The 17,801-nt window shown below is 19.7% G+C and overlaps 1 protein-coding gene across 2 annotated transcripts in view; it reads right to left on the bottom strand.

Moving 5' to 3' along the window:
* snu (ABC-type transporter snustorr) overlaps positions 1-17,801 on the bottom strand; it is a 45,839-nt gene that overhangs the window by 22,600 nt on the left and 5,438 nt on the right. The window contains exon 1 of one of the 2 annotated variants that reach the window (XM_089170323.1): positions 7,799-8,393. The exons of the other annotated variant lie outside the window; for it this stretch is intronic. Within the exon in view, the coding sequence (XP_089026449.1) occupies positions 7,799-7,809 (11 nt within the window). The 5' untranslated portion in view covers positions 7,810-8,393. Of the gene's footprint in view, positions 1-7,798; positions 8,394-17,801 lie in introns of those variants that run through there. 2 annotated transcript variants of the gene reach the window in all.

The following is a 17,801-nucleotide window of genomic DNA, read 5'->3' as shown; positions in this document are numbered from 1 at the left end:
TTAATAAATATTTAAATAAAAAAAACCGATGTGTGCAGATGACACACAGTAGAAGTGAAATATTGAAAGAAAACCAAGTTTCGAGACGTGAATATATCGAAACAATTGAATTGTAATACAGCGCCATCTATTGAAAGAATCTTACAGAACCTAGATAACCCTTAAATAAAAATCTTTAAATTAGTAATAAAATAAAATAAAAAATCACGATAAGAATTGTGCTATGTGCTAAGTTGGAAAAAATTACGTGAAATAAAATAAATTTCGTTAAGATAAGTTGAATAGTTTTGGAATTATCAGTGGACAAACATATTGTGACATTGAATTTTTATACATAGAATTTAATTAATTAATTAATTAATTTATGTATAGAATTAAATTATATATTAAATTTTATTAATTAATTAATTATTTTTGTTTCATCGGTTTCACGTTATTACATTTTACGTTATTTCGTTTCACGATTTTCAAATCACCCTGATTCTTCAAAGAAGTTTTCACTTGGAAAATATTAGAAAGAGTATTTGTTAGATAGAACATTTTGACATTATTATTGGTTAATCCAATTGAATAGATTTTTATACAGTTCTTTAGTGAAGTATTACATATATGTATATATATATATATATATATATATATATATATATGTATGTAATACACAATAAGTATATAGGAAACGCTCGTTTTCGTTGAAACAACGTGAAAGCGTGTGAAACTTAAACAACAATAACAATATTTTCTTAACCCATCACACACACACACACACACACACACAAACACAATATAGAATATTATTATTCCCACCCTATTCCCCCTCATTTCTATAATTATTTTCCATTATTTCGTAATGATTAGATTTCTCTCGAAAGAGAACTACAACAACAAAATGTTAGAAATTTTGTTTTTGTAATAAATGAAAAAAAAAAAAAAAAAAAAAAAAAAGAATAAATTATATTAAAAAGACAAAATCATTTTTATCAAGTCATTTATTTTTATCAATGATTGTTTAAAATATATATTATTTGTAAATAAATAAAATTATATTATTTCTATAATACTACAAAATATTATTTATTATTTTAAAATATTATTCTTATCACAAAGCTTTTTACAAATATTTTATTTCTAAATAAATAAAACTGTAATATATTTCTACTATTGAGTATTATTTTTATATTAGAATTATTTTCAAATATTATTATTATTATTATTATTATATTAAAATTTATTATTAATATTTATTTTTTCTATTAAAATTATTTTCAAATATTATTATTATTATATTAAAAAATTATTAATATTTATTTTTAGCACAAAATGCTTATTTAAATATTTTATTTGTAAATAAATAAAACTGTAATATATATATATATATATATATTTCTACTATAGAGTATTATTTTTATATTAAAATTATTTAAAAATATTATTTTTACATTAGAATTATTTCAAAATATTATTTTTATATTAAAAGATTATTAATATTTATTTTTAGCACAAAATGCTTATTTAAATATTTTATATGTAAATAAATAAAACTGTAATATATATATATATATATATATATATATATATATATATATATATATATATATATATATATATTTCTACTATAGAGTATTATTTTTACATTAGAATTATTTAAAAATATTATTTTTATATTAAAAAATTATTAATTTTTATATTTTTAAAAATAATTTTGTCAATCGAACAATACTTTTGATATAGTAAAACAAAATTTATCAATATCAACTTATATAAGTATTAAGAGATTACGCGAAGACTATAAAAAAAAACGAAGTAATAAAAAAAAAAACAAATACTATAAAATTATTTTAAATTATCAATACCAGTAATTATTAAACATGATTGATAATGACTCGTAAAAATAAAAAAAAAGAATATTATATACCTATTATAATAATATCAACGTTTTATTTACATTTTATTTACATTAATTAGAATTTCGAGAAAATATATTGGGGGAAAAAAAACAAGTCTTTTATGAAAGATGATAATAGAAACCAAAATTTCAATATTTTCATTTCATTCTTAAAATAAACAAACAATTATTATTATTATTATTATTATTATTATTAATTGGAATTAGAAACTCGAAAGTTCATTGCTGCAAATATTAAAACCTACTACTGTTTGCCCCCCTCTCCACCTCCACCTCCATCCCCCCCCCTAAAAAAAATAAAATAAAAAATTCTTAATAATAAAAAAAAAAAACAAATCTTCTATGACTGATGATACAAAACGAGTTGAGCAATTCTAAGTGTAAAATCAATTCGATGTATTTTTTTTTGTTGTCTTCTTCTTCTTCTCTTATTTGTGATACTTTTTCGATTTATTTTTTTATGTAATAAAAAAAAAAAAAAAAAAAAAAAAAACAAGGTACAGGTAAAATTTCACAAACTTTCTAATCTTAATCTATGATAAATGTAAAAAGAAAAAAAAAGTGTTTCAATAACTTGAAACTTTTGAGCAACTTTTGAAAGATTTCGAAGGAAAAAAAAAAAAAAACGAAGAAGAAAAGAAAAATGGTAGCTCGTTAAAATAATTAGCATTATTTTTAATAAACAGGATCGTTCGTAATTGATGAACTTTTTTTTTTTCTCTCTAACAACAACGTTTAAAGTTCATCAACATTTAACATTTAGTCATTTGATTTTAAATTAAATTTTTTCTTTTTTTTTTTTTTGAGGATGGGGGGGGAGAATAGAATGTAATGAAATATTAAAAAATATCGAAAGTAAAATCATCGAATCGTAAAAGACAAATTTATATATATATATATGTATATGTATGTATGTATTCGTAAATAGTCGTTGAGAGAAAAAGTGTCGTTGATTTTCTCGACAGGATGATGTTGCAGTTTCCGTGTTAGATAAAAAGCATTACAAATATACCAACTATACAACTACAGACACAAATGAATTCGTTCTTACAACGTAATAATAATTGTTTTTCAATGTTCTTCTCTATTTCTCATTATCATTCTATTTTAAAGAGATTTTTATTAAGATCTGTATTTATTTATACTTTTGTTTGATTCTTATTATTAAGGAAAATTAAATAAAAAATTGTTAAAATTAATTATGAAAAATTAATTAATTAAAAAATTCAAGTGACAAAAATTCATTAGTTAAGTTATTGAGAAGAGAAAAAAAATAAACTGATAGAAAAATTGTTCGTGTTAATTATTTTATTAGTATTATTATTGTGAAAGATTATTTTTAAAATTGTCTTAGAATTGAAAAAAATACAAAAAAAAATTAATCAAACAAATTATCAATAATTCATAAATTGTTATCAAGATATTTATTTATAATTCCGTTTGATTCTTGTTTCCAAAATGATAAAAAAATTATTATAATTATTACAATTAAATAATTATAATAATGAATAAATTGAAAAATAAAAAAAATTATTGTAATAAAAAAAAAAATTACTATAATTATTACAATTAAATTATATGAAAATATTTATTTGTATTTTGTTTGAATTTTTGTTACTAACAAAAAATAAGAAGAAAAAAAAATTTTATTCTAATTATTATAATAAATAAATTGACAAATAAAAAAAATAGAATTAAAATAAAAAAAAAAAACTACTCTAATTATTATAATTAAATTATATAAAAATATTTATTTATATTTGCTTTTATCCTTGTTGTGTTTCCAATGAAAATTTGGAAAAACAAAAATAAAATTATATATTATAGAAATTAAAGAATAAAAAAAAATTAATGAACAAAATTTAGAAATTGAATTATTGAAAAAATTAAAAAAAAAAGAAAAAAAAAACTCTGTGAAAAATAATCGTGTAAATTATTATTCATTATTATTAAATATTATTAAATTTGAATAAAAAAAAAAACATTGTTTAAAAATAAAAAAATCAAACAAATTATTAGCTGAATTATTATTCATTATTATTAAATATTATTAAATTTGAAAATTATTTAAAAAATCAAACAAATTATCATCTAAATTATTATTCATTATTATTAAATATTATTAAATTTGAAAATTATTTAAAAAATCAAACAAATTATCATTTGAATTATTATTCATTATTATTAAATATTATAAAATATGAAAATTATTCAAAAAAAAAAAAAAAAATGAATCAAACAAATGATCATTTGAATCGTATCATTTACAAAATTCATTTAAATCAAATAAAATTGATCATCACCAAAAAATAATGAAATTTAACGAATGAAACAATTTACAAATCACATTAAATTCGATGAAATAAATAATGATTGGATTAATCAAATGAAATATATTTCATTTGAATTCAAACGAAAGTAAATTAAGTAAAGTCTATTGGATTTTACTGTTGCCAGATGATGAAGACTTTATGGTATGGGGACAATACTTTAACGTGTACACTGTGCAAACACTTGCGTTTTCTTTTGTGCCTTCTAGAAAGTATATTTCTCTTTATATCTTTCACATCATTTCATTAGTTCTTCATTCGTTCATTCCTTCTAACTATTACGATCCATTACTCATAATCATCAAAGATTTTTTCTATTTATATAAAAATAAAAAAAAATAAAAAACAATTCATAATCTATTTAACAAACTGAATCAATTACTCGATGATTTTGTATCAAAAAGATTTGATCAAGGTAAAAGATAATTTTTTCAATTAATATTTATCATTTTATCTTAATTTTATTTTAATAAATATATATATATATATATATATGTGTATGTGTGTGTATTTATTTTTTTTAGAATTAGTTTTTTTAGGAGAAAATTAAAAGTTGGGTTTGAATATTTGAACATTTGATCAGTTAAATTAGCATAAAATGAAATTATTTTGTAAATAATTAATTATAAATGATTTCTAATGATAATATATATGTGTGTGTGTGTGTGTGTGTGTGTATTGCTCATCTTTATGGCTTATTGAAAACTCATGAGCTCGAGAGGTGAAAGTTAGCCACCTGATGATGACTATACTACACGAATAACTCTCGTGATTATAATATATCTTCATTTTTTATGACTACAAATAATAAGAAAATAAAAATTTTGAAAAAAAAAAAAACATAAAATAATATAAAAATATCTATGGTATTAAAAATATACTCGTAGTTTAAAATTGCATTGTTATATATATTATTATTATTAATATTAGTAATTTATTGATTTGTATAGGTTAAAATTTGTCAAAATCGTCCATTTCTTTTTTTTTTTTAATTGTTTAAAAAAATTAATTTATTTTGTTATTTTAAAAAAAATGTTTGCACATTAGAGGTTCAGTCTTCAAGCCTAGAGAATAATAAAATCCGTTTGAATTTTTGATTTCTAGATGACTACGGAAGGCTGTGTGGTTTCCTGAGACAGCCTACATTTTTTTTTTCGAAGACTTCACTTTGACTTAGAAAATCATACACAAATTTATGTTAAATGAAGTCAACAAAAATTTTTACTGTACACTTTAAGACAGTAATCAAGAAAAATCATATCTAAAATTCAAAACAATCGCATTTTATTTTGATGTATAAAAAAATTCATGAAAATGGGCGTCGAAATTTTGGGAGTCACACAGGGCTCATAACTTAATTAATATTACAAAATAATATAATAATATTAATTGAATAACAAAAATGTTTAAAAAAATTTTCAATTAATTTATTTATACTAATAAGGGTAAAATAATAATAAAATAAAATTATTATAATATTATTAAATTAAATATTAATTAGAATATATTCATTATATTATATAATATATATTATATATATTAATAGAATTAATATTTAATTAAAATTTTAATTATAATTTTATTAATATTGAACGTATGTTTATTATATTGAAAAATGAACAAAAAAAAAAAAATAATATATATATAAATGTTCATAAATATGTGCCGCGTGTTTCAGTTCATTGCGTAAACACTTATAAGAGGTAATATCCTTTGCAATATATATACATCTATATATATACATATATATATATATATATATATATATATATATATATTTTTGTAACTTATATATTAGCATAAATACTTTGATAAATTAGTGCGTATATTTAGATTTGAAAATCATGAAAAACAAACTTTTATACGAGACTCTTTTTTTTATAATTTCTATTACAATTTATCTTTTATCTATTTTTTTGTTTCTATTTTGTTACATTTCTTTGATAGTAACGAGAAAGTTGTTGATCAAGATTTAATAAAAAAAAAACTAACGAGAATTATGTTAAACAATTAAGAATTTATTCTAATAAAAATCTCCAAATGAAATGTTCTTATTTACTCGTTTTTTTTTTTTTTTTTTATAGATTTTATAAATTGTTCAAAATAACGAAACAATTGGTAAATTTTTATCCAATGTATTCTTTCATAATATCAAAATGATAATGTTAATAATAATAAAAATAATGTTGTCTTATGTTGAAACAAGGTAAATAATTAATGAGTGAAATGTGTCCGAAGAAATTCGAAAGTATCAAAAAATGATTAAATATTAATCTTCATTGATTTGTTCTTGATAATTAATTTATATTTTATCAAAGTACTCGATAAATAATCAGTTTCATTTATAAACATTAATTATTGTTCATAAGTTTGTTTCTTTTTCTTTCCATTCATTTTTTAACTAATTATGATTTAATTATTATTTAATTGATTCTTTTATTACTATGCGAAATTTTTCTCAGTTACTTGTAAATACATTATTACTATACATATATATATATATATGTTTAGATAGATATAGTAATATAATACTATATTACTAATACTATTTTACTTTTAAATAACTAATATAGTAAATAATTATTTACTAATTTATTAGATTAATAATTTATTATATTCTATTAAAATTAGAATAATTAAATATGTACTTAATATATAATTAAGTAATATAAAATTTGTAATTACTAATATTATATTAGTAATATACTAATATAATAAAGTATTATATAGATAAATATATAGTGTTACTATTAGTAGATAAGATAAGAAGTTTATTTCAGGTATACCCTTTTAGGGTGTTTACCCCGAAGGCCCCCCCCTACATGTTCGTTCCCCTTGACAATATACTTCATTCTAATTATGCCCTAATTTAATATTAGCTATTAGTATTAACAATATAAAACAAAATAAACAACATTAAACAATATACCACATTTGTGTTACTATTAGTATTACTATTTATAATTTTTATATAATTTTTTATAATATTTTATATAATTTTATAATTAGTATCAGTATTACTACATTTATATATATATATATTGTATATGAAATGCTGTATTGGGATCTCTGGCAGGGGCATGGCGTTGTAATTCGACCTATCTACACTAATTTTGAATTTAGCCACCAGATAGCGTACTCAAGTGCTGGAGATCCCACGTGGCGTAGCAATTCGACCTTCCTACTCTAATTTTGAATTTAGTCACCAGATAGCGTACTCAAGTGCTAGAGATCCCACGTGGCGTAACAATTCGACCTATCTACTCTAATTTTGAATTTAGCCACCAGATAGCGTATTCAAGTGCTAGATATCCAACGTGGTGTAACAATTCGACCTTTCTACTCTAATTTTGAATTTAGTCACCAGATAGCGTATACAAGTGCTACAGATCCCAATAGTAATGTAGTGTATATATATATATATTAAAAATAAACTAAAAATGCGAACAAACAAACAAATAAAAAAAAAACCTATAATTTCGTCTAACTTATAAAATACAAAAAAAAAAATAAATTAAAAAAAAAATAAAATAAAATAATATAAATAAATTTGAATAATTCGTACCTTCCATTCATCTTGTCTTCCTTTTCTTAGTATCCGTCTGAACCAAGAAAATGATAAAACTTCTTCAGAGTAATAATTTATTCTTTTGCGTGATGTTTTTTTTTCTTGCTTCCCTCCTTGGTAAAAGGTTTTATTCACCAATCGACGAAATAATAATAATAATAATAATACTAATAATAAATATACACCAAACAAAAAAATAATAAATATTCAGTATGATTTACACTTGAATAGCGTTCGAACTTGACGATAATAATCCTCGTAGAAATTCTTCATCGATGTTAATAACGTTTGTTTGGTATCATCGACGATTCAAATTTTCACACTTGAATCGAATCAATCGAAATATTATTTATCCCAAATTACTATTTAAAAGGTAATAGGAATTATAAACATATATATAAAAAGAAAAAAAAAGAACAAAATTTTAATTGGAAAATGATGGAAGTTTCAATATTATGAATCACAATTTGAAACAGATTGCAATACGAAACATTCGATTGCAGGGTTTATTGAAAAAGGAAAGTACAGGAGTACACGAAATATAGTTAGTGTATGTATATATATATATATATATATATATATATATATAACACAAATATGTGTTACTTTTCTTCTTCTTCTTCTTCTTCTTCTTCTTCTTCTTCTTCTTCTTCTTCTTCTTCTTCTTCTTCTTCTTCTTCTCCTTCTTCTTCTTCCTCTTCTTCTTTTTAGTTAAATAAAAACTTTTCGTATTTGATCACCAAAGTTTATTAAACTCACTGTTAGTGTTCATCAAATATATAAAAACAAATAAAAATTTGTTTTATCCATTGTCAAACAAAATAACAATAATAAGTGTCCGACGGGAAGTTGAAAGAGAAAGAGAGAGAGAGAGAGAGAAAGAGAGAGAGAGAGAGAGAGAGAGAGAGGAGAACTTAGCTCTCGACCCGATTTGTTACACGATTGAAAGAGAACTAAACGAATTTGATGTTGTCTCACGAGAGTACTTTCTCTCTCTCAACTTCTACCAACTGGCCATCCACTTACCTGACTACAATCTTTTGGGTAGGAAGGGGAAATGGAAATCCCCCTACCATGATCACAAGTTTTTGTCCCACTCTTTTTTAATCTCCTACTCGTCCTCCTTCTTCTTCTTCTTCTTCTTCTTCTTCTTCTTCACCTTTTCCTACTTCTCTTTATTAAATTTGTAGATGTTTATTATGTTTTCTTTGGTTTTATTGATTTTTTTTCTTTTTTTTTTTTTTAATTTGGTTATTTATATTTTTGTTTTCATATTTTTTGAGAAGGTACCTCACACATCATAACCATGTGTGCTTGGATTAATTTGAATGTTGTGTGTTTTTATTTATTTATTTTTTTTTTTTTTTGAATAACATATATTTTTGCTTTTTTTTTTTAGTTTAGTTTGTGTGTATTTTGAAATTGTACTGTACTTATTTTTATTTTTATTTTTATTTTATGAGAATTTTCATTAATAATAATAATTTTCATTCATTAATAATTTATATATATATATATATATATATATATATATATATATATATATATATATATATATATATATATATATATATAATTTATATTTTTATATTATATTATTATAATATATTAATATAGTATATTATATATATTATTAACTCATATTAAGTAATATAATATTATTATAATATTAAATATAGTAATTTTAAATATATTATTGTTAACTAATATTAATTAATATAATTTATATAAATATATAAATATAAAATTAATTTTAATTTATATAAATTTAATATATATATATGCAATTCAATTATATATAAATTTAATTCTAAATATATTTATTATTATTATATTAATAATATATTATTAATATATTAATAAATTATATAAATTACAAATTAATAAATTTAATTTATATAAATTTATATATTTATAAAAATATAAATTATTTATTATATAATAAATAATATAAATAAAAAATAGAAAATTTTAATTATTATATTACAATATAAAAAACTTTATGTTAAAAATATAACTATACATATGTATATATATATATATATATTATTTATATTATTTTTTGTTATATTTATTTTTATATATATAATATATTTTTGTGTTGGAAAATTTTCTACTCAAATAAGTTAAAAATATAATGAATAATAGGATAATGATAGAAAAAGACATTAGTAATACATTAAGCATAAGAAATACATTAATATATTATATATATGTATATATATTATACATAATGTGTGTGTGTGTGTGTGTGTGTGTAATTTTATTTGAAAATAATTACCGTGACGAATGTTTTCAAATGAATTCTATTAGAATAATTTCCGTATAAGAAATATGAAAAAAAAAAAAAAAATATATATATATATATATATATATATATACCATTTACATATTATGCGTAAAAAAATAGTTTCTTTAAAAATGTTTAAAACACGTGTAAACCTTAACAAATTGTACCCTTTTATGGGTGTTTGATAAAATTTCGTAGAATTTGTCGTTCAAGAGAAAATTATCTGTGTATGGATTTTCGATTTGCGTCAACATTTACTGGAACGTTTTGAAAGTAGAAAAAAAAAAAAAAGAAAAAGAAAAGGAAAAGAATAAGAAAAAGAGAAAGAAGGAAGGATGTTGAATTTTTCAAACAAATTTCAATTCTCAAACGTACATACACAGAATAAAGATATTTCTTATGGTTCACATAACGCTGACGTCATTCGTTAAATCTTTCAAATTTTTTTTTTTTTTTTTTTTTTTTTACACTCTTCTTCATTCTTTTTGATTTTTTGATTTTTTTTTTTTTTCTCTTTGGTTAGGATGAAATACACAAAAGATAAAATGATTTTTTATCTGAACGAAAATTTATTTATTATCGATGAAAATTTAATCATTTTTTCTTCATTGTTAATAATAAAAGAACAAAAAAAAACAAAGTTAGTTAATGTCAATAAATTTTTTGCTAAATGTTAATGTTTTTTCTTTACATTGTAATTCGAGATAATGATACAAGCGTCATATTAAAAGTTCGAATAAATTAGTAATATTTCAAGAAATCATAGGTACATAATTGGAATCATATCTGAGATAATAATAAGATAAGAAATAAAATTAAAAAAAAAAAAAATTTATATAACAAATATTATATGGAAATAATGGAGATTATTATATGACGTTAGTTTTCTTCTTTTTTTTTTTTTTTTTTCTTCTTCTAGTTTGAATCACTTGCTTGATATTTTAATGGTCAATTCTTTGTTCTATTTTTAATATATGTATTAAAAAAAATTTTTTTAAATATGAAATATTTCATATATTATATTAAATAAAATACTATATTAATTTATATTATAATTAATATTATATATTAAAATACATAATATATATTTTCATTTTATTTTAAATATAATAGAAAAAATAAATATAAAAATATGTGTAAAAAAGATATACATATATATATATATATATATATATATATATATATATATATATATATATATATATATATATAAAATATTACATTAAATAAAATACTATATATTATATTATACTATAATTAATACTATATATTAAAATTTAAATATATATATATATATATATATATATATATATATATATATATATATATATATATATATTATCATTTTATTATATTAAAATTAAAATACATTAATTCCTACAGTATTATATAATTATTAATATATTAAAATTAAAATATATTTTAATATAGTAAATATATACTAATATATTAATATTAGTATTATATATAAGTATTTTAGTATATATTATATTAATATTAATATTTAAAATATATATTTTAATATAGTATTATAATTATAGTATAATTATATATATACATATATATATATATAGTTTAATTAGTAATGTAATTTAGTATAATTAATACTATATATATATATTATTTTGTGTATAATGGTTCGTAGAAAATTAACATCAAATTTGAATAATAAATACTACATGCAATTTTATGGTTGACGATTCTGTTTATTAATGGGTCGCCATGGATATTTTATCCTTGGTGGATTTTTTTTTTCATTTCTAAATATAATGCCAGTACATATACATATTTCTAAGCATTCGCATAATAAGTTAGCTGAACTATCATAGTGATGCTAATAAACTACTTACTAACGTTTCTGTCGGATGGAAACTTATACTACGTAATTTCAACTTCTTACACTAAAGAAGAAAAAGCGAATAATAAATATTAAGTCTAACTGTAATAAGTGTCTTCTTTTATTTTAATGATTAATATTAGAGTCAAAACAAAGAATGAAAATAAAAAAATATACAGATAGAGATAAATAACGTGATTAAATATGCACAAGTATTTGTATTTGTTTAAATGATGAACAAAAATTATTTGTATTTTCTTTTTCTTTTTTTTTTATTCCAAATTTGCAATTTTATTTGATTATTAAATTTAATAGAAATTTAATTGAATTTAATTTGATATTATATTTCATTTAATTAAATTAATTATTATAAATATATAATATATTAATTTATAATATATATATATATATTAATATAAATAATGTATAATTATATCCATATAAATAATATTGTAATTTAATATAAATATTTATTATATTAATAATAATATAAAAATTTATATGAATATATTAAATAAAAGAAAAAAACCAATAATTATAAATTAATGTCATATATAATAACAATATTAATATTAATATATATATATTATTAATTTATAATATTATATATATATAGATAAATAATAAAAATAATTTTAATTTAAATTTATTTAAAAAACAAAAACAATTTAATTCAATTTGATATACAATCAAATCAAATGAAATATAAATCAATTGATGCACATTTACAACAAACACGTTTGTAAAACAAAACCAAAAAAAAATTAACAAAAAGTTCAGTTAATCATTGAGTACTATAATAACATTGTTATAAACAATATGAAAAGAAATCATCGTGAGATACACAATAACAAAACAATTTTTACTTATTAGTGTTTTTTTTTTTCTTGTTCACGATTTGACTTTTAACACTACTATAATCAATTGTTCATAACATATTATGTTAGAAAAAGTTCAAACGATTTATCTAAAAATAATTTGTTAAAAGAAACAGAGATAGAGAGAGAGAGGGAAAGAGGAAGAGGGAAAGAGAGAGAGAGAGAGAGAGAGAAAGAGGGAAAAAGAGAGAGAGAGAGAGAAGAGAGAGACCTTAGCCTTCTATAATTATTAGAAAAGGTTTTGTGTCACCATAATTGTGATCGGTAGTTGCCCATCAAAGATGTCCGAGTGATCGGTTAGTTTCATTTCAGGTCAACAAGTGGCAACCATAATAGTGATCAAGACGGTCTGCACTTTCCCTAATATTGCACAATGTGGTTACTGGACATTGACGTAATCGAAAGTCTGATTAAATAATATCAAATTATTCATCTTCTTTTATCATTATTATAAATCATTTTATTCAATATTTTATTCTATATTTTTCATTCATATTATTAAACGCTAATTTAAATAAATGAAAACTTTGTTTTTAAATCAAGTTAATAGTATAATTTAAAAATATATTAACATAATATATTTTAACCAACATATATATATTCATATCAACATTCATATATATATATGAATAAATATTATTATTAATATTATTATTATATTAATATTTTTATATTAATTATTAATTATTTTTATATATAATAATATTAAATTAATATTATTATATTAATTATTTAATATTATATAATAAATAATATTATTATTAATATAATAATAATGTAATTAAATAAAATATATACCATATTAAATTATACTCTAAATTATACTCTAATTTTAATATTATATTAAAATTAAAATATATTATATTAAAATTAAAATATATTATATTAAAATTAAAATATATTATATTAAAATTAAAATATATTATATTAAAATATATAAAATTAAATACTATATAAATATTAAAAAATATTATATTTTAATATAATATTAATTATAGTATAATGTATATTTATATATATGTATATTAATAAATATAAGTTATATTGAAAATATAAGAAACAAAAACCTTGCATAGTATCAGGAAATAAGATAATATTGTAGGATGATTTATTTATAATATATAATATTATTATAATATTGTTAATCACAAATTTAAAAATTATTTTACATTACTAAGAGTAATTGTAATGTTTCCTAACGTTAACAACACGTGTAACATAATTTTCAAAAATTACTCCGAATTCTAGAAGAAGTTTTAACATCATTCAAAATTCGTTGCACTTTTGAATGAAAATACGAAGAAACTTGTTCTTCAGAAAAATACTTAAAAAAAAAAAAAAAAAAAACAAACAAACAAACAAACAAATGTAACTCTATGATAGTTAATTATTTATAAATTCAAGTTATTCATTTATTTCGAAAAATTTCATGAAAAACAAAGAAAAAAAAAAGGAAAAGAAGAAAAATTCAAAGATTAAGTTGAAGTTAAGATTGTATTTAATAATATTTTCACGAGTGGTTGGGGAGAAGGGGAAGGGGAAGGGGCAGGGGAAGGAGGATTGTATTCAACGAAACCTTGTGTTGAACGAAAAAGAAGGAGAAAATATTGCAAGAAATTTTTACGAGAGGAGACGAAACGGGTCGCGCTGACGTGAAAGCTGTTGATCCGGCTGCTAAGTTGTTGCCATTGCTGCTATTACTGTTGATTTTGCTATAGATGTTGTCTTGCTCTTGCTCTTGCTGAATTACGTAAATCCCAGGAAGAAACATTTCAAATGGTTTCGTCGAGGACTACCCGACATACTTATAATCAAACTATATATATATATATATATATACCTATATATATTATATTTTTAATATAAAGTATTTTATATTGTAATGTAAATAATTATATTATTATCATTATTTATTAAATAATAAAATTATCATTTTATTATAAAAATATATATTATATATAGTTATAGTTTAATTATATATTATTATTTTTAATATATAAAGTATTTTATATTATAATATAAAAAATTTATATTTATATATAATATACATACTGTATTATATTTTTAATATAAAATATTTTATATTGTAATATAAATATTTATATTATTATTATTTATTAAAGAATAAAATTGTCATTTTAATATAAAAATATATATTCTATATATAGTCATAGTTTAAGTATATATATATATATTATTATTATATTATTATTTTTAATATAAAATATATTATACTATAATATACCAAATTTATATTTTTATTTATTTATATTATTATACTATTATTATTTTATTTATATTATGTATTTAATAGTAGAAGTTTATTTTTCAGGTATACCCCTTTAGGGTGTTTACCCCGAAGGCCCTCCCTACATATTATTTATTTAATAATAAAATTTATATTTTAATACACACACACACACACATATATATACTGTTCATGGATAATAATAAAATAATAAACAAAATCACGGATGATACTTGTCCTTGCACAAGTGAAAGAGAAATACAAAAGAAAAAAAAATAATAATAAATAAAAGTGAGATATTCTTCGATGCATTTGTGTATTGACGAAAAACATTGACGAAGAATGTAGTCGTCCTTCTACAAATTCTTTTAACCTTTCTTTTCCAACTTTCACGTGTTTCTATTTTGGGTTTTTCCATATTATAACAGTAAAAAAAGAAAAAATTGGCATGTTTGACGCAAAGATATCGAATACCAGTGTAACACATTACAATTTTTAATTAAAACACTAATCTAAGAAAAAAGAAATTTCTTTTTTTATAACATTTTCGTAGTATAAAACTGTAATCAATACGATTTTGTTTTTGTGTTTTTTTTTTTTATTAATAGACTTAAATTTAATGTTTAAATAAATATTATTAAAAACAAACTCGAACACGTGGGATAAATTTGTCAAAGTAAAACGAAATTTAGTTTGTATTAGTAAAAAAAAAATAATTATCTCCATTTTCTTTTTTTTTTTTTTTTTCATTTAGTTGAAATATTTAATAAAATAATTCTCCGCCAATATAAATCTGAGCAATAAATTATATTTTTCAATAATTTGGATTTTAGATTAAAAAGTGAAAGTATATCCTGTATGAACGTCTAAATCATAGGTCATTTTTCAAGGTCGACTGGTTGGTTACTAATTTCGTGAGACGAATTTTTACCAAAAAAACCCAAGACTACGAAAAATTGGTCTTTTAATATTTCAATTGTTATTAATTAAAATTCCTTTTATAAGGAAAACTTTGAATGAGAAACATTTTAACAAATATCAAAATGTCTGTTGAATAAAATATGTCAATTGATTGTCACACACACAACACACACACACACACACACACACACAGAGTGTCATTCTGAGTTTCAATTGGTCTTCTTTGTTAACCTTTGCTCAACGTAACGTTGTATTCGTTTCTTTTTTCTTTTTCCTCTGTTTTTTTTTTCTTAAGCGGTTACGTACGTATTTACATGCGTATTCATAGTTAAAATAAAAAACAGTTTTCAAACGTTAATTATGACCTTTGAAGCAAGATGTGGACGTCAATGTTAAAAAAGTAAAAAGAATATTAATCAGGGAAGAAAGCCAGCCAGCCGCCATTGATGACGTTGCTCTGTTTAAAAAGACATTCCAATTTTTTTAGTTTCTTTTTGTTTGTTTGTTTGTTTTTCTTTTTTTTTTTTTTTTTGGTATTATTTTAAACTTTTTTTTTTCTGTACTTTATTTATTATTCTATAACATGCATGTAAATAGTAAATTTATTCTACTGAAACTTTTTAGACTGTCTAACAACGTCATTGAATGTTGGAAGAAAAAGAAGAAAAAGAAAATTAAACTCGTTGAATAATTTTTAAGATAATAAGATAATAATAAAGTAGATTTCTATTTTATCGACGAAATGATATATTATAAAATTATCCATGTTTAATATGGTATACTCATATTTTTCTGTTTCCATTTTTTTAATGGTAACTTTTTAGGATTTCTACATTACCGACAAAATTGTATTTTAAAAATTTTTATTTTTATCTATAGTTTACTTTAGTTTTTTTTTATTATTATTATTTTGGGGCTTTTAAGTTAATTTTAATTTCAATCGTGATATATTAAATTAAAGATTTATTTTTAGCATACAATTTATTTTAATATCAGTTACCAAAATATATATTTTTTTAAATTGATATAGTATAGTAAGTGTATTGACTTCATTACTCTTTTTTATGATTCAAATTATTTTTTCATACATAACCTAACTTTTTAAAAACTGTTACATCTTTTACTGTTTCTCTGCAATAAAACTGCATACAATTTTGCTAAATAATCACCGATCCATGTATTAAAACCATGTTTATAGTTGCTTGACACGTAATCTTACGGGATTAATATTTTCAATATGGCTGTACTATTGACTCTTGATATGATTCTTAATTGATAATATTTTTATTAAAAAAATTTGATTTTTAAAAAATATTTATATAAATTATAATCAAATTTTGAATATTAATCCTGTACAATAAGATTGTATCATACGAGTATACGTTTGTATCATATGCATGTGGTGCCATCTCTTGTAATATTAAGAAATTCAAATGAGAAATGTTTCACAAGACTATATCATAATCTTTGGTAACGGAAAATGCGATAAAATATAGCAGTATATTTTATTAAACGATTAAACTGTGCGTGACGTTAGGTAAATGTACATCGTTTAATCTTTTCAGTTTTAGATAAATCTATATAAGGAAAAATTACTTTTTTATATAACAATTTTATCTTACATATATAAGTATACTAAAATTCCAAAATTCCAAAATTTCAAAATTCTTTTCATAGGTCAATTAATTTATGAAAAAATAAAATAAAAAGAAACTAATGATTATGCATTAGAAAATTATATACACCCTCCCGAAAAAATATCTACAATACATAGATAAAGTTCAATAAATAAAAAAAAATATAGTATAATAGATAAAATTATGTAT

The sequence above is a fragment of the Polistes dominula genome, unplaced genomic scaffold, assembly GCF_049000335.1.
Source record: "Polistes dominula isolate Pdom_NZ unplaced genomic scaffold, Pdom_raw_medaka contig_15, whole genome shotgun sequence".
NCBI lineage: Eukaryota > Metazoa > Arthropoda > Insecta > Hymenoptera > Vespidae > Polistes > Polistes dominula.
Note: the sequence above shows the minus strand (reverse complement) of the source record. Positions and strands in the feature narration are given on the sequence as shown.